Source organism: Coniophora puteana, assembly GCF_000271625.1.
Source record: "Coniophora puteana RWD-64-598 SS2 unplaced genomic scaffold CONPUscaffold_18, whole genome shotgun sequence".
Classification (NCBI taxonomy): Eukaryota; Fungi; Basidiomycota; class Agaricomycetes; order Boletales; family Coniophoraceae; genus Coniophora; species Coniophora puteana.
This window is the reverse complement of record NW_006913070.1, coordinates 539,593-563,688: the sequence shown is the minus strand read 5'-3', so window position 1 is coordinate 563,688 and position 24,096 is coordinate 539,593. Positions and strand designations below refer to the sequence as shown.

Sequence of the window (24,096 nt, the reverse complement as noted above, 5' to 3'; positions counted from 1 at the left end):
CGGGATATGTGGCGAGTGCGTCTATCGGCAGATGCCGTGTGTCGTTGCCCAACAATCACGTCTCTTTGCGCCGGTCAGATTGTATAAAGGAATCCTGTGGGCGCTATCGCTCATTTGGACGTTCAAACCTGCGACCATGTTTCCTCTCTGCTCCAGCACCAACTGCCCATGTCGTACTTGTCCTTCGGCGGAGATACTTATCGCGAAGGAAGTGTCAGGTTGCCTTCGGTTAACTTCATGAATGCCTCGTCGTCTCGCAACAAATTCTTGATGCTCGACACTGCGTTTCACCTCGATACAATCTCCAGCCATTGGACAGCTCGACGACCTTGTTCTCGGTGTCTTGGACGACAGGACGCTACTGGGCGACCTTTCGGTGCCCGAGCCAGCGTGTCATCGCGACGAGCCGTGGATTAGCCGAGTAATAATAGCGACAAGTCGACGACCCTCCGTAGAACAAGGTGTGTCGGTCGCAATGTTCGGGATGTTCGCCGGTAGCTTATTTTGCGCGTGATGGTCTCACTAACGAACTTTAGTGGTCCTGTCAACAAAGAACAAGGGGCTCTTCTGGCCGCCGCCTTCCAGCTCCTGCAGTTCCAGCGAGTTCCTAGCAGTTCCTCCCGCCACTTGGCCGCCACTTGTGACCTGGTGCCTTGGCAGGGCCTGCCGCTGAGCGAGACGTCTGTGGCTTTTGGACCTTTTGGGACGCTGCTTTGTGTGCCTCCCGCCGGCGAGGCGGCCGAGGAGAGGATGGACCTGCCACGCAGGTTCCCCTGGTGGCGCGACCAGCGGGTTCCCACCAGTGACAGGACCGGCAAGGTCCGGGCAGGTCCGTTCGACAAGAATGGGACGTTTTGCGTCGGTTGTGCGGGCCACTTTCCCATCCTCCCACAAACACCCATCCATATGCGGGCGATCGTTTGTGGGCGGAGATGGAATAGGCGACGTCTTCCATCTTGTTGACATTGCGTCGATTTGCTTCCGCCCCTTACCAACGCACATGGGAGGCGAGAGAAGACGGATTCAGATGAAACGCCCAATGCGTCACAAGAGACCGGATGACCCGAGGACCTTTAAGATGACTCTGGGAGGCGGGAGGACGAGTTTCTCTCGTGGCCTTTCTGTTCTCCTACGTAGCCCTTTGCGCGACACCCCCGCCGCCCCCGTCCCCCGCTCCACTTGTACACAATGTCTAGCGACTCACCTGATTGGGTTTTCACCATGTTTGCCTTCTTTGGCTTCGCGTTGGTGCTGATTCCTCTCCCGTGGCATCTGGAATGTGAGTGCCACTCGAAAGCAAAACCCCCAAGTGTCTCTAACAGAACATCATTATAGCTTGGAACGTTGGAACCTGCCTCTACATGGTCTGGACGGGCCTGGCTTGCCTGTGCCAGTTTGTCAACTCCATCGTTTGGCGTAGCGACGTTATCAACCGAGCGCCTGTATGGTGCGACATCTGTACGTCGAGCGTCATTCCCCGCGATGTATGTCTGGCGCTGATCAGTCCATGATTTCTAGCCACTCGGATCATGATTGGTTCAGCTGTGGCTATCCCTGCCTGCTCCCTCTGCATCAACCGGCGCCTGTATCATATCGCTTCCGTCTCCTCCGTGACGAAGACCCGCGCTGAGCGCCGCCGTGGCATGATGGTCGACTTCGCCATCGGTCTCGGTCTTCCTGTCTTGGAGATGATTCTTCGTGCGTACCTTGGAAGAATTGCGTTGGTGCATCGCTGACGACGCTACAGAGTACATCGTCCAGGGTCATCGCTTCAATATATTTGAGGAAATCGGCTGCTATCCATTCACGTACAACACCCCTCCCGCCTACGCGCTGGTCTTTTGCTGGCCCGTCGTCATTGGTCTCATTTCCATCGGATACTGTGTTCTCACCGTTCGCGAACTCGCTATCCGCCGCGCACAGTTCCTGGAGCTGCTGTCCGCCAACCGTAACCTGAGCTCGGGCCGCTACTTTCGGCTCATGGGTCTCGCCAGCATCGAAGTGCTATGCACCGTCCCGCTCGGCGCGTACTCGATCTACCTCAACGTTACCACCGAGCCCATCGAGCCCTGGATCAGCTGGGAGAACGTCCACGTCGACTTCTCGCACGTGAACCAGGTGCCCTCGATCATCTGGCGCCAGACGCCGGAGGCGGTGACGTCGCTGGAGCTCAGCCGCTGGTCGGTTGTTATCTGCGCGTTCATCTTCTTTGGGTTCTTCGGCTTCGCCGACGAGGCCAAGAAGCACTACCGCCTGGCATACACTTCCGCCACGAAGCGCCTGGGCCTCTCCACTGGCTCGTTCGGATTGACCACCAACGGGTACGTGTTTTCGTCTTCCCTCCTTTCGCAGCTGCAGCGAGCTGACAATCCACATTTAGAACCAACCCCGACATGATGTGGGACTCCAAGAACGGCGCGATCCCCGTGTTCGTGTCCCGGAACACCGAGCGCAAGCGCGACTCGTTCGCCTCGTTCTCGACCAACATCTCTCTGGGCGACTTTGGTGGCGCGCTCGACGACGTCAAGGACGCTCCGCCGTACTCGCCGGCCGAGTCGTCCGGCTCCGTCCACGCGCTCCCCAAGCGCCCCGAGCCGACGCTCGACCCGTCCTCGGCGCCCCGACACAAGCCGGATACGCCCGAGCCGGTGTCGCAGCGCAACTCGATCGAGGAGGTCGTCTGATCTGTTTTCGTGCCGTTTTCTTTATTCTTGGTTTATTTCTGTGGGATCTCTTGTGGTAAACCTCATCATCGACAAACTATTCCCATGTTCCATTTTCAAGTGTCCGAACAGCCTTGAATCATATCCATCCAATTGTGCTTGCACGTTCTCTCATCATCGTTCACTCTGTATCCCTAGTACCCATACCTTTCTTTTTCCGCTCCTTTTAATGCACAGAATACCCCAGCTATAGGCGGACCTTCCATCCACCGGACCCACTCACCGTTGATTACTCTTATTGTTACTGTATTACAACTAGACTGATGTAGCCCCTACGCAAAGTGAATTTCGTACGCGTCTTGAATAGACTAGCCATCTTGAGCATCATTAACAGTATCCGCTGGAAATTCTCGACGAGCTGCACAGCGTAAAGGGCCGCCGATAAGATTTCGGGCCTCGCGACGATGTTGCTCCGAGTGTGGAGCAAGTTGCTTCCCCAACAGCGATGGGCAAAGGGGCAAACTGTTCCGTGCGGCAACTTCGAGATGCGTGCAAACGGAGGTGATGTTATTTGGTGGCAAAAGGGAGAAACGGCCAGAGTGTACAATTGTATATTACATTTTAGCAAAGTAGTTCTACGTAGGAAAAGCAGGTTCTCAGCCGTGAACATGTCAGTCGGCTGGACTGAGTTTCGGATATGCTACTTATGTACATGAATATCATGGCGTAGATTGGGACAATTCGCCAAGTCAAACGATGGGCAGGAAATGATGGGAGCAATGTATATAACGCCTTTGAATCCAAACACTTTAAGCAGTCGAGCCATTGGCCGGTCCCTCAGGAGCACGCAGGCTCTTCTGGGGTGCGGGGGTGAGAAGAGCAGAAGCCGGGATCAGCGCAGCAGCCGGGTTGAGCTCCAGCCCGAATCCGGGCTTGTCCAAAATCGAGACATCGAGGTATCCCTGGGTAGGGATGGGCTCGTTCAGGAACAGGTTGCCGAACACGGGCTGGACCGACTTGCCATCGGGCGAGTTGGCCAGGTATTCTTGGAAGGGGCTGTTGCTCTGGGAGACGACGAAGTGGTAGGAGTAAGGACCGGAGGCGTGAGGCACGACGGGGATATCGTAGGCGGCAGCGAGAGCGGAGACCTTGAGGAGCTCGGTCATACCGCCAACCCACATAACATCGGGCTGGATGATGTCGATGTTACGGCCCTCGACGAGCTTGCGGAAACCGTACCGGGAGAACTCGTGTTCACCGGTGGTGAACTTGACGGTCGGGTGAGCGCGCTTCAGCAGGGCGTGGCCGTCGAAGTCATCGGGCGAAAGGCACTCCTCCCACCAGTCAATGTTCAAGCCGATGGCCTCGCAGCGCTTGACCAGTTCGATGGTGTAGGGAACGGTGAGGGACATGTAGCAATCGACGCGCAGAGGGAAGTCCGGTCCAACGCTGGCCCGCTGCAGACGCAGGTATTCAATGTTCTTCAACAGACCCTCGGTGCCCTCGTCAGGACCGTAAGGCAGAGCCACCTTGGCTCCGATGAAGCCCATGGACTTGGCGGACGCGGGCTGAGGGCCAGTGCAGTAGAAGTCCAATCGCTCCCGAGTTGCACCGCCGATGAGCTTGTAAACGGGCTCGTTGCGAATCTTACCCAGGAGGTCCCAGATGGCCAAGTCAATGACCGAGATCACGGCGACGGGCAGACCCTTGCGGCCATAGAACATCGAGGCGCGGTACATCTTCTCGAACAGGTTGTTGGTGTCGCGGGGGTCTAGAATATCATCAATGTCAGTTTCAGAGCTCTGCTATGCACATCGGAATCATTCCGCACCTGCGCCGAGCAAGAAGCGCTCGAAGTGTTGGTGGACCAGCCAGCAAGCAGGAGGACCGCCGAAGCCGGTCGCAAAGCCCTTTGTGCCATCGGTAGCCTCGATCTCCACGCAGAACGATCCCAGCACGTTGATGCCCCAGGAAGTGCGCGAGCCGCGGTACTGCGCCCACTTGGTCATGGGGGTCGCGATGTTGCTGTCTATGAGCCAGTGGCCTCCCTTGACCTATTGGAGCTGTTAGTACTCTGACAACTCGATTCCAAGTATTCCATGCATTCATACATTGTGGTAATCGCCGCCGGAGCCGACACCATCAATAATGAAGGAGCGGATCTCCTTGATGCGGGGAAACTGAGATGTTGAACCCATGGTGGTATATGGTGAGCTTCTGGGTATCTATACTCGGAAGAACCAATTCACAGGAGAGCAGGAGATGTGAAAAGAAAGAGAAAAGGAGATCTGGGGAAGTCGTGGGGGTCTAGGACTTTTTCAAGTCGTCGAGGGGAATCCGAGGGGGCATTAGACGATGCGGCGGGAAATCCTGCTGCCGCTCCCCAGTCACGCCTGGCAAACTTACGGTCTTCCCGGTCCGTTCACCGCTGCGGCCCGCTGAGTCCAAGGCCTGGTTTCAAGCCTCCCTGTAGCAGTCGTCACCTCTTCGCTACACCCGTTGGGTTGAACGCCGTGCTCCATTGCGCTTGTGTAAAGCGTGTCGTTATTACCTTCTTGAAAGACCCCACGTCAGCCCCGCGTAGCTGTAGCCAACTTTCTTTACTATGGTGCTTGCCTGACGATGTGGGTTGAACGCCCTAAAAATCATCACCTCTTGATGTCAACCTCATTGCTCGTGCGAGGTCGACTTCTATTACCCGTGTTTACTCACAAAAGTTCGCATTCTGGAGGTGGAGCCCCGGAGGAGGCCCAACGAACATGTTGTGTGTTTGCTAAAGTCAGCGTCGGTATGAGGGTTGAAGTGGAGTCCGAAAAGTACGGCCCGGGTTGTTGACGCCTGTGATGCTGTGATGCTGTGATGCTGTGATGACATTGAAGCATAGAGGTGGTTAACACTGTAACATCCCCTCTTGATCCCCTCCATCAGACTGGATCAAACTCTTCGCACGAATGAGGGCGCGCCCTTTGGCAAATTCTTTGTCGACGACGGGGACTTCCTGTCACCGATCTCTTCGTAAGTTCGTATTTTTTCTCTGTTCCGCATCGCGATACGCTGGGTGTTTCTTGGCGTCAATGACTCGGACAGCCCTGAGTCTGATCAGGGCCTCAAGCTCATATCTACCCTAAACAGAATAGTGACTTTCTTTCACCGATGGACGTTGGCACTTGCGTGAATCAGCTCGTTCTGGCTGGACGCCCCATGCATTCGACAAAGCAGGAAAATAGTTCCGCGGGCGCTTTTATTGATGATTCCCACCCTTTGCTGCCGATTGCCCTAGCTGACTCAGACTTCAATGTTTTCCGACTCGGGCATCGGTGATCTGCGCGCTACACAGGTTTCCAACATCTGACACACATCTTGGGGCAGAAGGCACCAGCGCTACGCTCAGGTTGCCTAGACGCTAGCGCCGCATTCACGTTTATGAATACATTGGCTCAGGATGCCTATTGCAACCTGTCGTTGCTGCGCATGATAATCGCTGATTCCGACAAGCCAGGGAACGCATCTGGACGCTCAGGGCATCAAAGAAGCTACGCGGTCCCCGCGAGTTTGACAGTCTGGCAGTGGTCCCGCTGATAGGCGCCCAACTGGCAGTAGCCTAGCGCAACCAAGGACGCGTAAGTCCCGTGTGTTCAGATCTGGGAATCGCCGGGATGGGGAGAGTTCATGGCGTCAAATAGAGATGAAGTTCAGGCCGTAGAGGGCCACAGCCTGCAGATAAAAGGGAACCGTCGCGTTGCTGCGGATCGTTCAACACTTTCTTTCCCTCACACTCGTACCGTTTTCATCTGATATCATGAGCTCACCTCCGCCAGACGATGTGCGTGAGCACGTTAACCACCCGGAGACTGTCCGTGCTCGTTTGCGTACGTCGATTCGTTCACCTTGGGGGTAACATGCATCTAACGAGGAGAGGGCAGATAATGTCACTATCCCCGTGGCCAAGATGTCACTCGAGACTGCGAAGTCGCTCATTGGCAACGTTCAAGCCGGTATGCACACAACCTGGATTACATCTTGAAGTGTTGATGACGACATTGGGATTGGCGTCTAGGCAAAGTGGTCCCCAAGGAGATCAACATCACCGCTATGAAAATCGTCTCCTCGGGAAAACAGGTCGTTGACGTTGTGCGGGACATCTCTGTCGTGTATCAAGTCGGGCAGGACTCGATCACGTACTACTCGGTATGAGCAGAATCAACGCTTCGGATCCGACTCGTTGACCGATGTCCTGCAGTCATTCATAAAACTAGAGTCGGACAGGCGAGACGACTCCAACCAGCAGATCGCCGTCGTGACCTATGCGATGTCGAATGTGATGTTCGAGCTGCACCACCTCGTCCCGTATGACTTCCTCCGCGACGATCTGAGGGATCACCTTGAGTATCTCCTGAAGCGGATGGAAGATTCGATGAAGGAGTTCGGTGCTTACTCGCAGTAAGTCGCGTGTGTACTGTAGACTGATGCTGAGCCAGTTCAAACTGATTCATCTCGTCTCTAGGATGTGCTACAAGCACAAGAGCATGCGTGCGTCCCCCATTCTCTCACCATAACATGAATAATTGCAGCCGCTAAATCGTGGACATCGCAGTCGCGGTGATGCGCGCCAACCAGCTCAAAGGCCGCCTGCAACAGTTCTGGGACGAGTTCATGGAGCACCGGCAGGGGTTCACGCAGTTCTTCGGCATCCAGATGACCGCGCCGGCCGTCGACTTCCGCAAGATCGTCGACCAGGTCGGGCAGTCGACCCCGAGGGAGAAGAAGGCGGCCGAGTACATCAAGAAGAACGGCGGGCCTGATCGTGTTATGAACGTGCGTGTGCCACGAGAGCGGTTTTCGAGATGGGCAAGCGGTGGACCAGTGGTTTTGACGCGCGAACTCATTGTAGGATCCCAAGTTGTTGGATCAAGTCGCGAAGATATTGGGCGAGAAGATCAACGGCCAGCTCCGGAACGCCCTCCATCAGGACTTGAGCGAGCTTCTTGAAGATAACAAGTGAGCGATCTGTTTCTTTTGGAGGATGGTATGACACTGATAGTCCTTCAGACGGGCATTCGAGTTCAAGATCGATGGCGCCACGCAGCAAATCAGAGATGCGTTGCAGCTCTCTCAGGACGCTATCTTGAGAAGGGTGAATAGGCCCCTCAGTTCACCACGCCCCTGGAAAGGTGCTGACTCGCTGGATAGCTCGACGATGGCCCTCACGAGCTCATCAAAGACGAGGACATCAAGAAAATCTGGAAAGGTAAGCAGCTTTCCCAGTATAACCAACTTGTTTCGCTCATCGCTGCCTTCTAGATAACGTGAGTGAAGTTGGTATCAACCGCATGCATATTCTCTGACCCTGGGTCTAGCAATGGCGCTCGAACGTCAAGAGTAGAATATTCATGGACGGTATGGGCTCATCGTTGTAAAGGTTAGAAGCGAAGAAGCGGATGCTGACGAAAACGTACAGCCATCCACGACTTCTACGAGCCTCGCGTTCGACAGCAGATGCAGGAGGCAGGGACGAATCATCCTGACGAGTGGACGCTGCCGTTCTTGAACAAAGTCATGTGTAAGCCGCAAATTCACATTCAGTGTAATCGTGCAATTGCTGACATTGGTGTACACATAGACCGGCCCGCTATCGCGGATGCGATCGACTCCGACGGCAGTGGTTACATCTCGGTGGAGGAGTGCAACGGCTTCATCGAGTCGAGACCGCCAGGATGGAGCGTGCCTCAGTGGCTGGCCTTGTGAGTTGTCCGAGATCATCGACTCTACCATGCTGCGAGAGGCTGATCCAGATCTACCCTGTGCTTGACAGCTGGGCAATCGTGTGGCTGATGAACAACGATGAGTACGTCTCACATCACACTCTGCCCATTCCACTCGAAGCAAGAATGAGCGTACATTCGTAGCTACCGCATCAAAGTCGACACACTCATCGCTGAAATCAAAGATCTCGCCTCCAAGACCAAACGCGCGAACAAGAAGGCCGTCGAGGACTACGTCTCGTGGATGGATCCGATTGACCCGATCGTGCTGCAGTCGCTTGACTGGGGCGTGTCGGAGAACACGCCGATTGGGCTCAACACGGAGGACCTGTACCGCGTGCAGGAGAAGTACACGAAGTACGAGGAAAACAAGCTAACCGAGAAGCTGAAGGCCGTGGACTATTACATCGAGGACGCAGCGACGGTGGCCATGATCACAGGACAAGATCGGATCGAGCTTGTGCGTTTTCGTCTTTCGTTTTCCTCCTTCATCCGCGCGGTGCACTGATCACGGTCGTCTGATGGGCTCGGTTCGAACAGACGATTATGCCCCTCCTCTATCTCATCCTGCAAGCCCAGCGCACGGTCATCGAAAAGTCGACGAAGCAGGAGATGGACCAGTCCGAGTTCGAGCGCCTGTCGGACACGCTCAACGAGGTTCTGCTGCGGTTCGACTGCCGGCTGGACGACCTCGAGCGCGGGTGGAAGCAGCAGCGGATGGACGTCGACGTCCAGGTCGCGTGCTTCGCCGGGGGCATATTCAGCGGGTGGTATGTCAAGGTACGCACGCCTCCCTCCCCTCATCTTTTTCTTTGACGCGTGGTGTTGACGTGAGGGTGATTTTGTCAGCGCCAAAACCCGCCCAAAGATCTCGTGGGGCTGCTCAACTTCTGGAACGGCACTAACTGGGAGGTGGACGATGACGACGGTAGCGACGACACGGCGGTCGCCGTGACGCTCGATTCGCTCAATGATCGCGTGAGCAGCGTCGAGACGAGGCTGAGCAACATCGAGACACTCTTGCAGGCGATGGCGGAGAAGTTCGGGATCGACCCGAGCGTGCTTCAGCATGATGGGCCGCAGAAAGATGCCGAAAAGAGTGAGAATGGGGACGAGGAGGAGCAACATGATGATGATGAACAGCAGAACGAGGAACAGCAGAACGAGGAACAGAACGAGGAGGAAGAGGAGCCAGAACAACAGGACGAAGAGGAACAGCCAGAAGAAGAGGAGCAACCAGAGGAGGATGACGACTATTGATTCGCGCCCGCAAGGGAACCGTTGAAACGACGTAGTATTTGACAAACGTACTGAATATCTGCTGTAACATAGATGTAGAACAAAATACACGCTCTCTCACCTCAGTATATGCCAGGTATTAAGCGATACGGCACCTTTCGCGCCCATGTTCTCCATTCCTCGCCAAACCGCTGCTCGAGCATCCTATCCTCCTTCTGCATCCTCTTTGTCAGTCCATACGTCATCATCGAGACGATGCCCGTCGAGATGGCCGCTAGCGCCCTCGACACGAGCTGCCGCTTCACGGGGAAGAGTCCCGAGCATGCGACGAGCCACGACTGTGGGTTGAAGTGGCAAAGCAGGAGGCCAGAAACAACGAGGATGATACCAGTGTAGCTCGGGTGGCGAACGAGGCCGTACGGGCCTGAGGTAAGGAGATGGTGGTCCTTGCGGAGGCTCAGCTCGAAGGTGAAGAACCGCCCTAAAGTTCGTATGCAGTAAACCCGAATGAACGCGCCAGTGAGGATGAGGGCAGTTCCAAAGAGGAAATGAGGGCTCGGCTGAGGGACGTTGAATGTGGAGGGGTCATCCGAGCGTACAAGATGCGTGAGGATGTCATTGGAGCGCGGGAGAGAGGGATATTGGATGGCGAGGATTGTCAAGGTTTCACACGTGGTTATGGACCACATAACAGTCTGCAGGAGACAACAGAGGGTGTTCATGTCGGGTTCTGAGTACGCTGCAGAAACGAGTCGAGTTGTGCGCACCTTGAAGACAACATGGAACTTTGGTGAAGCCAGCTCTAAACCAGACGGCTTGAGGCGCTCATCTATGGGAGGTCGACGTGTAGGAGGTGTTATGACATAGTTTGCTGCTAGTGAACCAATCAAAAGAAGTGTAGCCTTGCCAGGAGATGCAGGATTGAACATAACCCAGTGTTGGTAGTCAGTGCAACCTCGAGGGCGCGTACGCGTGAGGCGCGAGTCGGTGTGCCTCAAAGACACGTGGTCGACCACGCAGATCATGACACGTTTCGTGCCATCAGAGAGTTTTCGGTATTTGTTATGTTTTATATCCTAGCGTGGCTCTTCCCTCTTCTCCATCTTCCTCTCTTGAATTAGTGCTCGGTGAAAAACCGAGGTGTTTGTAACGCGAGGTGTTTGTGACATGTTGATAACACGTTTGCTACTTGTCGCATACCTATCGGCCGAAATCCTGATGTTCCATATGTTACAAACTCCTAATGAGCAGATTGATGGTACAGCGCAGCGCTCGTTGTCTAGACCAGCAGAGACCATGGATTTTGACAGCTCAACGTGCTCATTCCTCGCTAAGTTATGCCTTGCTCGAGTCATAAGCTGGTGAAGGACCCCCGAATATCAGCACTGAGGCATGGTGCCGATCCGGACACGAATTTCCTTTTTTGGACACCTAGGCCAGGTGATTTTTCCGGACATTTTAGGCCCATTTTGGGGAGTTTGAGCCGGATTTACGACCTATGCCGGGTCCAGGATACGGACATTTGAGCTGGCGCGTGAGGGAGGCCGGGTGCGCGTCCGGACAAATCAAGGGGGCGGTGCCACGAGGAGTTTTGGTCCACAATGGACCATGACTACCCTAATGCAATGTTGGTCTCCCAATCCTCTGGGACTCAGCAGGCGTGCGGCACGGTCCAGCTGTTTACATAATAACATTCTTACGAATAAGCCCTGCCCAAAATCCGTCCGAAAGTGATCCCGCGCCAGTTAACCTGAATGGTCCCATCCATTAGTAGCATTTTTTCCTAGCCTCACATCAGGAACATCGTGAGTACCTGGTTTAGGCTTGTACAGGCCTGTATCTACTTTGTACGAGGTTGCCGGAGCTGGTGCCAGGGCAAAGTTCACAAGTCAATCAGAGAAACCAGAAATTTCACAAGTTTGCACGCCCCGTTTGTCGCTACAGAATATATTTGTCGCGTATTGACTAAATAAATGGGGTGTACTGCCGCGAAATAAATGGAGCGGGCGTGAGAAAGGAAAACAAAGGGATGCTGCGGACTTAAATCAAAAGAAGATTTCGGTGAGATTCGAACACACGACCGCCCGAACACCATAGCAAGTATACCATTGAAATTGTGACGTTGACCGCTGCACCACGACGCCGTTGAACTACTAGATAACTTTAGCTTATATAACCCACCTCGGCGGGACGGACTTAGTGAAATTCCCTTCAAACACTCGACACCAGTATGCCCTTGTCACACTTGTTGATACGTGTATGAGGCAAGCACTGTATTTTAATAAGTGAATGATGAAGTAGAAGTAGGCTTGATATTTAACTTGTAGCATCATAATCCCCTAGTGAGGACAAAATGCGTCCACAGCTAGGGTGATTGACAGAATTTTCACTAAGTCCCGCAGAGGCGGGTTGTATAAACTAAAGCTATGTAGTAGTTCAACGGCGTCGTGGTGCAGCGGTCAACGTCACAATTTCAATGGTATACTTGCTATGGTGTTCGGGCGGTCGTGTGTTCGAATCTCACCGAAATCTTCTTTTGATTTAAGTCCGCAGCATCCCTTTGTTTTCCTTTCTCACGCCCGCTCCATTTATTTCTCGGCAGTACACCCCATTTATTTCGCATTAAATATCCTAAATAGTCAAAATACAATGTTGTCTTGCCTTGTGGTCTTGGCCGACCAGGCACAAGGCCTTGAAAGTCTCAAAAGTCCGTCCAGAAGGTCACGATGTTCCTGATGCATGCAAGGGCATCTAACCCTTACTTGAAATTGGGATTGTACTGATTGTGTGCGTGAAGTGAATGGTGTATTACTAATCCTCGTCGTCGCCGTCGTCGGCGGCGGTGTTGGTGAGGGGGGCGTCCTCGAGCTATGTAGTCATATACGCAAACATCGGGAAAGATAATATGGCCCTGTGGCGGAATGGATAAGTATCTATGCACATTAACCTTTTTGCGTCAATACCACGAGGTCTTGGGTTCGAACCGTCCTCGTGCCATGTTCACAAAACCCCATTATCACAACAAATAAAACCATATTTGAAGTGCAGCATCTACCAAATCATTGATTAGAGCAAAAAATCAAGCTTTTACTCTCTAAAAACCGCTTTTAGACAAGCCAGATGCCACAATCCGGACATCAGGCCAAAATTTGCCGATTTTGAGGCCAGATCCCAGTTTCCGGACATTTTCCGACCAGCAGCGGAAGGCCAGGTGATTTTTCCGGACATTTTGGGGGGTTTTGACACCCTTTATACGGACATTTTCGGAGGGGTCGGCACCATGCCTCAGTACTGATATTCGGGGGTCCTGCTGGTGAGGGCAAACTAGCCCATTTCTTCCGAGTCGTCGTCTCTGCCCCTTGTTTGACCCTCCCCTATGGACGACAACTTCTTTCACAACATCTCCCGCACTCGGGAAAGTGTGCGCCAGCTCCGCACTGCTCTAGAAGGGCTTCCAGGGACCATACCTTTTGGTAGCTCCCATTACAGCTTCATTGGCTGGGAGCCCAACCCCGAAGATGTCGAGAACTACGGAACCGCCGCCGCCGCGTTGAACCGTGAACTAGAGGTTACGTTTGCGCCGTCTGGACGTGCAGACGACAGCAGCCCCTATGCGTTCCTGTTATTAGAACGTGGGCCCGGCCTCACGGCTGTTGCCGACGTGCTAGCGTCTGCGTTGCAGGCTGCCCCGGACGATGAGCCTCTCAAGAAATGGCTCAACGACTTCTGGCGCACGGTAGCACACTATTACAGTGAAGCTAACAAGCCGGTATGTGGTCCTTCATTCTCTGTTGTAGTCTTATTAATGTCTATCTAGCTCCCCCCTCAACACAACGCTTCTACCAGCAATCCCATTGATCCCTCGACCACTGGCGATCCCGACAATGTCCCTCCTGAGGTGATCGATCCTTGCGACTATGTGGATGTACCCGAGCCCGAGAAAGGAGTGGGAGGGCGTCCGGTTGACCCACGTCTTGTCCAGCTCGCCATTCGCTGCTACAAGGCCAACGACCCCGACAGGAATACAACATTCCGATGCGTTGGCACATCGCACGGGTGCAAGTTAGCATGGAGTTCTCAGAGGCGGATTAAGGTGCGTATTCTTGCTCATGCTGCTCAATGCGAGCACCTCCCGGCCATTTTACGCAGCCTGATTGATAAGGAGTTTGCGGAGAGCGCCCCAACAGCACGACTCCTTGCTTCCTCAACCCCAGCACCCACACCATCCCCTTCCTTGTCACCCACACCCTCCCCTCCTCTGTTATCCACGTTGACAAGCACCTCTTCAAAACTTCGGCAATCTTCAATCGCCCCGGTTGCCAAGAAGGCACGCATTGAGCAGTTGACGCGGCAGCTCGACGCCGACATTGTCCATTTCATCTGCGTTGCCGGCATTGCGCCGGCCAAGGTGGGCTTGGATCAATGGAAGGCGATTCTTGCCCATGCTGCACCTGAGTACACGCCAGCGTCACCATCGAAGCTCGAGCAATATCAGATACCTGCCGAAGCATCCCTCATTCGAACCAAGCAGCTTGAAGAGCTTCGCCAGTCCTCAAACCTCTGCATCACCTTCGACGGCCAGACAATCCGGCGCCCTCAGTCTGTCTACACCGTCCACATCATCACCCCTGCTCGCGCTGTGTACTTCTTCAAGGGGCATGAGGCTTCGGATGAGTCCCACACTGCCATGCATCTCTTTCAGATGCTCGACGAGGTGCGTTCTTTACTCATGTTCTCTGCCCATGTCTCACTATTGCATATCAACTAGATTATCACGCATGTTGGCCCCAGCCGTTTTGCTGGGATATGCTCCGATAACACCGGCAACACTCGCGTTGCACGTCGCAAGATCCAAGAAAAATTCCCCTGGATCATCAACATCCCCGACAGCTGTCATCACATCAACCTCCTCATCCAGGACATCTGTCGACTTGAGGTGTTTGCGGAGGTACGTTACTCTATTTTCTGACACTACTCCATATCTAATATTATATAGGAGATATCAGTCATTCGGCGCACGAACAAGTTTTTCAGCAAGTCAACCTTCGCCAACTCTAAGCTCAAGGATGCCCGAACCAATCACGGTGTGTCACGCGGGTTAGTCAGTGTGGGTGATACTCGGTTTGGTACTATATATTTTGCGGGCAATTCAATTATGCGATGCATGGCGCCTCTGCGAGACATTTGCGAGAATAATATCATCACAATTCCGGTATAAAACCCTGCCTAGTTTTGAAGTTTACCCGCGCTTACTGATTACATAATCCAGGACGTGAACCATAAATTCGCTGATCCGGATGACACACTTGCGTTTCAACTGGACCTGGCAACACTTCTCACCGTCATTGGCCCTGCCGCCAAGGCAACTAAATGCCTTGAGTCTTCCTTTGCCACCGCAGCTGATACATACACATACTGGATTGCCATCCAGGCTTCAATTGAGGAGCTCTCGCTGCGCAAGAATTTCAGGCTGCCGCGGGAAGACGTGGAGCAAATTCGAAGACTGTGCAATTATCAATTTGACCAACTAATCAATAACGCGCCTTCAGATATTTTTGTTACAGCCTTCTTTTTAATCCCGGGTGCGTTCCCGTGCTCCTTTCTTATCTTGTCCCTTACTTATTTATGACAGGCAACCGCGATTCTGGCGTTCTCAGGAATGTGAATCCCCTGGCTGTTCCCCCAGTGGTGATCCGCCGCGGCGGAACCGGTATCTACTCTGCTTCATCTGGATTGGGCGAGAATGAGACCCTCAAACGGATCGGCGCATTCCTTGTCTCCCAGCTCCGGTTGGAGTATGTGGACAAGAAAGAACAAATTTGCTCTCACAATGGCCACACTGCGCTAACAAAACTTAACAATCAGGTGCTTGCATACGCCAATGGCACTTGGCCATTCAACAAGAATACTGCACAGGTCACCAACGAGAATGTTTCACAGTACTGGCAAGATTTCCTCACACACGACGATGCAGATGTCTTGGCGGTGAGTGCCCTTTTTCAGTTGGTTCCCACTGGCATGTGATCTAACAGCCCATCTTGTCCCCAGTACCTTGCCAAAAAGATCTTCGACATCTCTGTTAACTCGATGGCTGATGAACGGACCGCTTCTACGATGGCGTGGATGAACTCCCCACATCGAAACGCACAGAAGAGCTCCACCTTGGTCAATCAAATCCAAATCCGGCAATGGGACTTGATGCACGCACAAAATGTGAGTTCTCAACATCAATTTGAAGCAATAACTCCTATTAACTACACCATAATAGGCCAAGAAGCCGGTGCAGAAGCCTACCCTGCGCTTCTCTGCTCTTCGCCCTGATCTTGGTGAAACAGAGATCACGCACGGCTTGAAACGACCCCGGTGCGAGGACGACTCAGAGACAAGCACAGCCACAGACTCGGAAGACATCCTCGACACAGCTGACACCTGGCTCGATGAAGACACGCTGTCCCCGGAGGAGAAGGACCAGATCAGGTCTGAGGTGGTCACTGCTGAAAATCTCGTCGGCTACAGGGAGGTCAACATGCGGAGCGCGTTTTTGACTCGCTTCCTCGACCTTTTGTCTGACAAACCCCAGGACTCAGGGACTGCTGCAGTGAGGGGTGAAGACAACAGTCGCACTGACAAAGGGAAGATTAGTGGCCCTGAGCCACCTATTACATGGGAGTTTGGTTTACCGTAGATTCCCGTAGCCTAGATCGCGTAGAACTCGAGAAATCGAGCCGTTTTTGTTCATGTCACAAACTTGTTACAAATTTGTTACAAACACGTGTTACAAACCCTTTGGACAGTCCGCCAAGTTTGTCACCGTCGCACAGGGTGCATTTTAGGATAACTAGAGACAAGTTATGTAAAACTTATTTTTTGATTAGTCTGAACACGTTGACCAAAAATGGCCCAAGTCATTCAACAGATATTGTAAACCTATCGATTTGGTGTCTACAAAACATCGGTCCCATTTACGGTGAACTTACTTTGAAATAATCGTTAACGCGGTTTATGCTAACTTCTGGATGAATCAAAGCAGTTATGTAAATGTTATTTAAGAGTTTTCGTGCGCGTATGATGAGCGGGAGTTTAATTAGATGATTGATATCTTTAGCATATGTTTTAGCAAAATATAGCATATCTGCTAATATGTTATCTTAAAACAACATTACAGTATCTGCTGAATAAGGATAAAAGGTTATCTAGGTAGAATCCAAAGAACTTATTTGAAACGCATTGAAAAAAAATTAATTACTTGAAGACCATCAGAAGTGAGGGCTTCAGGCGGCGTTAGCGCAACGTACGAGGGAGGAGTTTTAGGACGGGAGGGCAGTAGATCATCTCGGGATTTTACCGAAGCATTCAATGCCATACGTTGTTCTACGTGTCCGTCATGGGGCTACGCGCCCTCCTTGGACATTAAAATGAAACTTGGGAATGTTGAGAGACAGGCCGTTGACAGCAGTACTTGACAGGCCCCTTACTTATCGCGCTTGAACACCGACGCGGGGAAGGCCTTACTAAAGTTGCGAATCGAGATGGCGACACCTTCGGGATGGGGCAGTGCCTCTTCCTTCTTCTTTCCCCGTAGACGCGCCGATAGCCTATATAGGCCAAGCTTAGGGTTGCGCGCCCAATACAGCCTGCTTTCCCAGAGCGCACCGAGCCACGGCCACAGGAAGATGTCAATCTACGAGGGGAGCTGATTAGGACACAAAAACTGAAGATCAAGAAGAAGGAAATAACGCACAATGGCAACAATAAGAATAGGCAGCAGCGTCAGCCCCGTATCCGTATCCGGCGGCTTGCCACGTCCCTCGCTATAAGATGGCTTTCCATCCACACATTGCCTGATCGCAAAAATGCAGCACCTCGGCGGGAACACGAGCGTGAACACGAGCGCGAGGTTGGCGGACACGATGGCAATGAACGTGGACACGACGGCGGCGGGCGGCGGGCGGCGGGCGGCGACGAAGAAGGCCCATGGTGCGAGCGAGAGGTCGAGGAGGATGTGCACGGCGATGACAAGGCCGACGTTGGTTTTGCTGAAGATGTGGTAGTGCCAAATATTGACAGAGACGATGATCCACGCGGAGAGGTAAACGAGGGAGAGGGAGATGTGCCAGGATCTGGTGGCGGTGGGTGAGCCCCAGATTTTGAAGGAGGGCAGGGGAGTAAGACGCATAATCGAGATTAATTCGGGCAGAGTCCATGGCCCACCGCTTTCATGCAGCTGCTGATGAGGTTTACGCGTTCGCTGGTGACCGGTGACATGTGGTCCGAGGAGTTGGCCAGTATGGAATCTACCTATGTAGCAAATAAATCTGGCAGCCAAGTGATCAGCTGACTGCGATACCCTCAGCTGATGTTGGTACCTACCAGCATCACCGTGGATCGGTTTTCTTTTCAGGCAAGGCGGCCCGCTGTCCCGCCCTCTTGTGGTTCACCCCTCTCTGTCGGAAAAACCAAAACGGGCATCTTGACGGTGGCGGCATTTCGCGTCTCAACGCAACTATATGGGGGGTTCAAATCGTCAAAATGCCATTTAAATGTTGTCAAGACGGCGCCAAGGCGGGAATGCGGTCGTAGCGACGTGATATGATTGGCTTTTCGTCGTCGATGACCCGTTTTTATGAGCGTTGAAACGGCATCTCAACTTTACGAACCCCCCATTAAGACGGGGTTACCATCAAAATGCGTTTCAATGCATTTCGACGCAATTTCGCTTTTTCCGACAATTCGCCAACAAAATCAATAGGCCGTACGCAGCTTGTGAGCGTTGTGGTGCATCTCCCCACTCTGTAAAATCTTAGTAACGCGGGCTGGGGAGACGTTGAACATTTGAACTTGAACTCGAGTCTCCGGTTTGTCTCTTCTGACTCTGAGCCGAGCCGTCTAAGTTCTCACAGATCTTACGATCAACGCACTTCACAGCTCAGGCGCATTTGGCGAGCCCGCCTGTCCATGTCACGTCGCAACGGCACGCGTCCCCTCTTGTCGCATTCAGGGTATCGGTCACCTCAATAGCCGCTCTCACCATCAGCGTTCCCTACAACACCACCCTATTACAGAAGCTGTCATGGCGCCAGCAGCATAGGAAGCATGCGTGTTCATTCCCAATCCACATGCCCGCCGAGTACCCCACACAACAGATACGCCGGTCCAGTAGAGGCAAACGAGAATATGATAAGATCTTAGCTACAACAAGAGATGACAAACAAAGAGCGACGACAAAGTATAGAATGCATAACCACGCTTAACCTAAAGCACTCGAGAGCGTGGTATGAAGCCAAGGTTTCAGGCTCCCAGCTACTGCAATAACGAACGCCAGCATGAAAAGGGCACGCATGTAACGTTGGTGGGTGATGAGGGAAGGAGCTTGAGCACCCATTGCTTTTAGCTTGTCATTTGTGACTTGCGTCAAATCTAGTGCTAATTAGTTATGCTCTAATCAATACACACAACTGCGTCTGCTCACTCAGATCAAAATCATCCCAAAGCTTGATGCAGGGTATGCCATCTATCGTGTCACCAGAAAATGTTGCGGTGACTACCATAGTTTGGCCATCGTCGCCATGTGGTGAGGCCTGACGCTGGTCAATACTCGAACTATTAATCACAGAATAACTAACTGTGGCGGCAAGAACAATTTGGCCATCTAGAAAAGGACGTTGTTAAGTTAGGTAGGATAATTGCTACACATATGCATCGTCACCTTCATGCTTTAGTATCTGGGCTGCTTCGTCACTCTCAATGTCCCAAACACAGGTCCGTCCGACCGATGTGCCCCCAAGAAGACTTCTTCCACTGTGAAGAAAAGCAACAGGTGCTCTCAACGCAATCTTTTGGCTGAATTTGACACGGAAAGAAGTCAAAGGTGCACCGCTGTCAGTATCATAAACATCGAATCCGGTTTTCATATTAGATACGGCAATTCGCCGATAATCCGGGGAGATAGACGTCCTTCCGCTAGAGATACCATGCGTTAGAGCAAGGATGGGGTGGCAAAACTAACGTTACATTGATGTCTTCACTGGGAAATGATGCTGGGTTTGTTGTGATCGTGCGTCCCAAAACCTAGTTGCATTGGGATAAGCCACAAAGGAGAAAAAAGGCGAAGAATTATAGCATGCGCTTACACGATGCCGTGGTGCATGTAGCAGACCAAAAGCGATTGAGGATGAGATGGTGTGGATATCCAGTGCAGGTCACAGACAATGACCGAGTCATCCTTATGTTCATCTACCATTGCGGGGTAGCCCACGCGTCCGAGAGGGTTCCACAACGCTGATGGTCAAAAGGTCAACCACAACAGCTGATTATATAGGCAGCAGATAACGTACCTAGAGGATCATCATTCCTACCCAAGGACCAGACGTGCACCTCCTCGTGGGCGCCCGTTGCCATATTGTTGTCATGAAGCGCCAAGCACTCGACAGGGCGCCGAGTATGCGCTTGAAAGCCGGTTGCAGACAACCCGTCCTGGTCAACATCGCTGAGCCTGCCTGTCGTCGCGGAAGCCGTAAAACCTCATACCTCATGTATTCTCACCGTGGTAACCACCCCATTGGCCATGCCTAAATCGAACATCCATTCGCATCTCCAAATCAACGATGCCACTGGAATCCGCCCTTCAACCACAAATATCAGACGTCCTGATAACGTTGACCAGACTGCAGCCTTGCCGTCCAAGCAGCCAGCTGCAACAAAGGTGTGCTCAGGGCTTATGGCGAGGCTTGACACTATCCTAGTAAAAGGGTTGTTTTTCGCCACTGTATAATTCGGCTTATGTTGCATTCTTGCAGACTGCATGCTGGGAGAGTAAGGAAGAGGTAGAGCATTAAGAGCGCCGGGTAACCCGTCAGGTACCGCAGCTCAGGCACCGGCGCCAAATGTCCATCAGAGTTCCGGAACCTGCCGACATCGGCTGCTGCCAGCAACCCATTAGGCCTTTAGGGATAGGGGTAGTGGCCTTGGGCTGCCTGGCGCTCAATGGTCCATCTCGGCAACAGGATCAAATAGTGCATGAAGCGCATTCGAGCCTCAAGCATCAAGTCCCCCACTCTAATAAAAAGGTGCCGATGCTCACCACTTTGAAGTTGACTTTAGCACTCCCTTTGACGCTTGCGTATCTACCACCGCATTCTTCGTGATACGATTTGGCGAGGTTAGCATCAAGTCTCTGATGTCCTTCTCGCCTTGCCACCGCATCACCCGCAAGGATGACTTGACTCCGATCTTGATGGCGAGTGGTATGCACAAACTCAGCCTCTCTTCGGCGAAGACAGCGCGACCCGGGGAATTGCAATCGGTTCACATATTGGGCGGGGCCATCCGTGCCCGCTCGACGCGCTGGCGACCCAGCTCCCTCCGCATTCATTCTCTTCCTCAAATCCGGAGTGTTGATGCTATGATCAGCTAACAAAGGTATGTACTTGGATTATCTCGAGATCATCTTCTCCACCTCTAGATGGGTCCGTCACTAACTTGATACCCCCTCCGGTCTTGTTATACTTGGGAATGATTGGCATGTCCCTTTCACTTATCCAAGAGGCTCGGATAGCCTGATGATCTCCACGCTCGTAGTCACTGGGTTGATCTCGTGGCTTTCGAACACCGTGCCTGATCAGAGTATCCTGCCGGCTCATTCGCTGGCGTCCAGTTACAACACTCCGCCACTTATCCTAGCAATCGTATTCAACGTCATATCCACCACGCTTATGGCGGGTAGCTATTACGCTTCCGCCGACACTCGCGACAAATCCTCGGTATGTCTCCCTCGCCGTTCCCCATACATAAACTTTCGGCACCAAGCTCGTAATAATGTCCGTACCCCGCAACCGACAGGTCCCGTCCTCCACCCGAACCACTTCACCAACATCGCGCACATACTCACTGAGTCGTGCGCTCTACTTACAGCCGCCTCGCTCGTCTACATGGCCCTGCCGCTCGCGAATCACCCTGGGGTGTACATATTGGTGACACTGCTGCCTCAAGTGCAGATCATCTCAGCTTTGCTGGTGCTACTCCGTATTTCACAAGGCATCGCGTGGGGCACAACGAGCGAAGAGCTCAGTGTCGGCCGGTTTGTCGTCGATTTGGACCGAGTGAGAGTCAGACTGGAGGATGGGTCCAGCGATCGAGGGAAGGAGAGCGCGGGACGGAAGGATGGCACGAGCGTAGGTTGCGTCCCCGCACAGAGCTTGTCTCTCGATAATCGGCGATCTGATGGATATGCTAAAGAGGTCGTTGAGATGAAGCGGTGTTGATGATACCCTGTTATATTCAAGTAGCTGTATGTCGTTGACAAACACAACTTCTGAGATCAAGGATGCATATAACAAGCCGACTGCGTGAGGCTAGACATAGACGGTATGCGATACAAAGCAATAAGGGACGAGACGTCAGTTAACTCTAGTCGATGAGGATTGCAGGACCTTCCGTGTTGATCTCGATCTCCCGTTTCCGGGACTTGGGCATCTCGATCGTCAAGTCTGCTTGTTACCTGGGAAGCAGCGGCTGAGCAACGAACATACGAGAGACACAACGGGACGACCGAAACTTACAGATGCATGCGAAGCAAAAGCTTGCGGTTCGTGCGCTGCATCTCCTTGCTAATGCGCAAAGCGTCTGCGAAGAGCTTTGCGCGTTGGTCTTCCTTCTTCGCTCTCAGGACCTACAGGCGACAGGCACATCAGTGAGAACGCTCTGAAGGTACTGCTGGGGAGTACGACCTCACCTTGTTCTAATTGTCCACGCGTGCCTGAATCCGGCCTGCTTGGATGACTGTGACCACCTCCTGCTCCGCCTCAGCTACATCCCGTCCAAAGGGCGCCGCCATACGTGAAAGCGCAAGAGTCGCGAATGGCTGCAGGAAGACAACGACGAGAACCTCTCGTATGCGGCGATGTGTGGTGCGAGGTGGATATCGAGCGCATGGCGTGTCTGAAGAAAGCCATACTGATCAGAGACACGCTCAAACGCGAGTTTTTGACAGGAACCCACCAAGTCGCGCGAGAGTATCTACAAGACAAACTTAAAGTCGTTCGTCATGTACGCATGTATGAGGTCACGAACGTAATGTCGTAATGTTCCTGCTCGATGTACACCGAGAACACGGAGTTCTCGAGTAGCTGTACCTTGATCGCGCCGTGAGAGAGCGTTGCGAGCGCGCAGTGTGCCATATACGGCGATGTCGCCTGCGGGTATCAACTAAACCCATCATCGGGACATTAGGTCGATATAACTAGTGAGCAACCATGATACTACGCACCTTGTCTACCCAGCCACCCGACTGGTCTGCAGACCCGGCCCTCAAGAACATCGTAGCAGCACGCTCGTGATTTCTTTGCCCGAGGTTGTGAAGTGCAGAGGCAAAGTCCAACTTGGAGTGCGTGAGCGAGCGCTCGTTCTTGCGGGAAGGCTGGCCTGGAGTTGAGCCAGTGTTGGCTGCGGATGCCAGTTCGAGCGCAGCGTCAGCCTTGATGATGCAGGACTGGATGTGCGCGTAGTTGCATTGTTCGATGAGAAGCTATAGTCGCGAGGTCAGGAATTGGATGGCAACGCGTTGGAAAGACGTGCACTTCGAGTACAGAAAGACGCACGTCGAGGACATGCTGGCTCATCGTGCAGTATTCGCGTGACTTGGAGTAATGTCTGAGCGAGGCTGAGTAGTCGCCGTCTGCTCCTCGATCCACTGATGATTAACGTTGACGAGCTCTTGTGCTGGCGGAAGCTGAACTCCCGGAGTTGCAGCTATCCCATCGTATGCTCTGATCACTGCGTGATATAGCTCTGGGTCGCGAAGCTGAGGGATGTGGACGAAGGCGAGCTACAGCGCCTGCGGTACAAGGGTTGGACGATTTGAGATGACGTGTACGAGTCTACCGATGACCGCCCTGCATCCTGACGAGAGCACAGGTGTGAGAGCATACCGGAGTAGTTCGAGATGTATGCGTCCAGCTCAATGGGTAGGCATCGTCTACTGGGAAGCGCGCTGGCTGGTGTTGCCGCTGGGGAACAGGTGTATCTACCAATTCTCCTTCATGGACATGCTTGCTGGCCGTTGAGAGTTAAGACGCGAGTGCAAGTTGAAAGATCCTCAGAGAGGTCCTGATGGTGAGGAAGAAAGGGGTGCCACCCGCGAGGGATATCGACACTTCCCGCCAACACGAGCTCAAGGTCTCACTCAGCGCACGCAATCGCGTCGTCATCCTTGTTCTCTGTTCACGGCCGTCCACCTCGAGACTCTAAATCGACATTGTTCTGTGTCATCTAGGCTAGTGCCCTGCAGGCTGCGTCCGGTCGGGGTATTAGAAGGGCGGAGCTAAAGCAAAATGGCATTATGCAACTTGAGCGGTGAGTCATAGGACCGCAGTGCTCTAGCATATATGCTACGCCACGGTCCCAGATGTTCGCTGTAAATGCAATCATTGGCAAGC

At 53.0% G+C, this 24,096-nt stretch overlaps 9 protein-coding genes across 9 annotated transcripts; 4 read left to right on the top strand and 5 right to left on the bottom strand.

Moving 5' to 3' along the window:
- The first annotated feature begins 633 nt into the window (after positions 1 to 633).
- Positions 634 to 3,037, top strand: CONPUDRAFT_140295 (STE3-domain-containing protein). The gene is made up of 5 exons (XM_007776769.1): positions 634 to 1,279; positions 1,336 to 1,458; positions 1,519 to 1,698; positions 1,748 to 2,321; positions 2,381 to 3,037. Exons 1-5 carry the CDS (start codon positions 1,189 to 1,191, stop codon positions 2,682 to 2,684), a joined length of 1,272 nt encoding a protein of 423 aa, XP_007774959.1. The 5' UTR covers positions 634 to 1,188; the 3' UTR covers positions 2,685 to 3,037.
- A 363-nt stretch (positions 3,038 to 3,400) lies between these two features.
- CONPUDRAFT_132491 (enolase C-terminal domain-like protein) lies at positions 3,401 to 4,964 on the bottom strand. The gene is made up of 3 exons (XM_007776768.1): positions 4,775 to 4,964; positions 4,495 to 4,717; positions 3,401 to 4,434 (listed from the first exon to the last, which is right to left on the bottom strand). Exons 1-3 carry the CDS (start codon positions 4,859 to 4,861, stop codon positions 3,473 to 3,475), a joined length of 1,272 nt encoding a protein of 423 aa, XP_007774958.1. The 5' UTR covers positions 4,862 to 4,964; the 3' UTR covers positions 3,401 to 3,472.
- A 1,498-nt stretch (positions 4,965 to 6,462) lies between these two features.
- On the top strand, positions 6,463 to 9,685 carry CONPUDRAFT_159672 (uncharacterized protein; the record flags this gene model as incomplete). Its single annotated transcript, XM_007776767.1, has 17 exons — positions 6,463 to 6,532; positions 6,587 to 6,658; positions 6,721 to 6,851; positions 6,904 to 7,103; positions 7,168 to 7,193; positions 7,258 to 7,478; positions 7,555 to 7,661; positions 7,713 to 7,797; positions 7,854 to 7,911; positions 7,965 to 7,978; positions 8,021 to 8,060; positions 8,122 to 8,223; positions 8,284 to 8,404; positions 8,476 to 8,508; positions 8,570 to 8,885; positions 8,966 to 9,205; positions 9,275 to 9,685. The coding sequence occupies 17 exons, from the start codon at positions 6,463 to 6,465 to the stop codon at positions 9,683 to 9,685; spliced, it is 2,247 nt and encodes a 748-aa protein (XP_007774957.1).
- Positions 9,686 to 9,786: 101 nt separating this feature from the next.
- CONPUDRAFT_132487 (uncharacterized protein) lies at positions 9,787 to 10,612 on the bottom strand (the record flags this gene model as incomplete). The annotated part of the gene is made up of 2 exons (XM_007776766.1): positions 10,432 to 10,612; positions 9,787 to 10,359 (listed from the first exon to the last, which is right to left on the bottom strand). Exons 1-2 carry the CDS (start codon positions 10,591 to 10,593, stop codon positions 9,787 to 9,789), a joined length of 735 nt encoding a protein of 244 aa, XP_007774956.1. The 5' UTR covers positions 10,594 to 10,612.
- A 2,428-nt stretch (positions 10,613 to 13,040) lies between these two features.
- Positions 13,041 to 16,349, top strand: CONPUDRAFT_159670 (uncharacterized protein; the record flags this gene model as incomplete). Its single annotated transcript, XM_007776765.1, has 8 exons — positions 13,041 to 13,433; positions 13,482 to 14,378; positions 14,433 to 14,612; positions 14,661 to 14,765; positions 14,934 to 15,246; positions 15,297 to 15,649; positions 15,713 to 15,877; positions 15,933 to 16,349. 8 exons carry the CDS (start codon positions 13,041 to 13,043, stop codon positions 16,347 to 16,349), a joined length of 2,823 nt encoding a protein of 940 aa, XP_007774955.1.
- Positions 16,350 to 17,135: 786 nt separating this feature from the next.
- Positions 17,136 to 17,840, bottom strand: CONPUDRAFT_159669 (uncharacterized protein; the record flags this gene model as incomplete). The annotated part of the gene is made up of 2 exons (XM_007776764.1): positions 17,136 to 17,345; positions 17,406 to 17,840. 2 exons carry the CDS (start codon positions 17,838 to 17,840, stop codon positions 17,136 to 17,138), a joined length of 645 nt encoding a protein of 214 aa, XP_007774954.1.
- Positions 17,841 to 19,790: 1,950 nt separating this feature from the next.
- Positions 19,791 to 20,062, bottom strand: CONPUDRAFT_159668 (uncharacterized protein; the record flags this gene model as incomplete). Its single annotated transcript, XM_007776763.1, has 2 exons — positions 19,791 to 19,942; positions 19,999 to 20,062. 2 exons carry the CDS (start codon positions 20,060 to 20,062, stop codon positions 19,791 to 19,793), a joined length of 216 nt encoding a protein of 71 aa, XP_007774953.1.
- A 1,160-nt stretch (positions 20,063 to 21,222) lies between these two features.
- On the top strand, positions 21,223 to 21,924 carry CONPUDRAFT_159667 (uncharacterized protein; the record flags this gene model as incomplete). Its single annotated transcript, XM_007776762.1, has 1 exon — positions 21,223 to 21,924. The coding sequence occupies one exon, from the start codon at positions 21,223 to 21,225 to the stop codon at positions 21,922 to 21,924; it is 702 nt and encodes a 233-aa protein (XP_007774952.1).
- A 232-nt stretch (positions 21,925 to 22,156) lies between these two features.
- On the bottom strand, positions 22,157 to 23,868 carry CONPUDRAFT_93669 (uncharacterized protein; the record flags this gene model as incomplete). The annotated part of the gene is made up of 9 exons (XM_007776761.1): positions 22,157 to 22,160; positions 22,222 to 22,331; positions 22,413 to 22,547; positions 22,688 to 22,867; positions 22,929 to 23,186; positions 23,239 to 23,311; positions 23,353 to 23,486; positions 23,590 to 23,713; positions 23,735 to 23,868. 9 exons carry the CDS (start codon positions 23,866 to 23,868, stop codon positions 22,157 to 22,159), a joined length of 1,152 nt encoding a protein of 383 aa, XP_007774951.1.
- Positions 23,869 to 24,096: the final 228 nt, after the last annotated feature.

Excerpts from the sequence above, each read along its gene's own strand:
- CONPUDRAFT_140295 (XM_007776769.1), top strand. The coding sequence starts at position 1,189 with ATGTCTAGCGACTCACCTGATTGGGTTTTCACCATGTTTGCCTTCTTT. Across the intron at positions 1,459-1,518 it reads GCCTGTATGGTGCGACATCT|CCACTCGGATCATGATTGGT; the intron begins GTACGTCGAGCG and ends CATGATTTCTAG. Across the intron at positions 2,322-2,380 it reads TTCGGATTGACCACCAACGG|AACCAACCCCGACATGATGT; the intron begins GTACGTGTTTTC and ends ATCCACATTTAG.
- CONPUDRAFT_132491 (XM_007776768.1), bottom strand. The coding sequence starts at position 4,861 with ATGGGTTCAACATCTCAGTTTCCCCGCATCAAGGAGATCCGCTCCTTC. Across the intron at positions 4,718-4,774 it reads CCGGCGGCGATTACCACAAT|GTCAAGGGAGGCCACTGGCT; the intron begins GTATGAATGCAT and ends CAGCTCCAATAG. Across the intron at positions 4,435-4,494 it reads GCGCTTCTTGCTCGGCGCAG|ACCCCCGCGACACCAACAAC; the intron begins GTGCGGAATGAT and ends ATGATATTCTAG.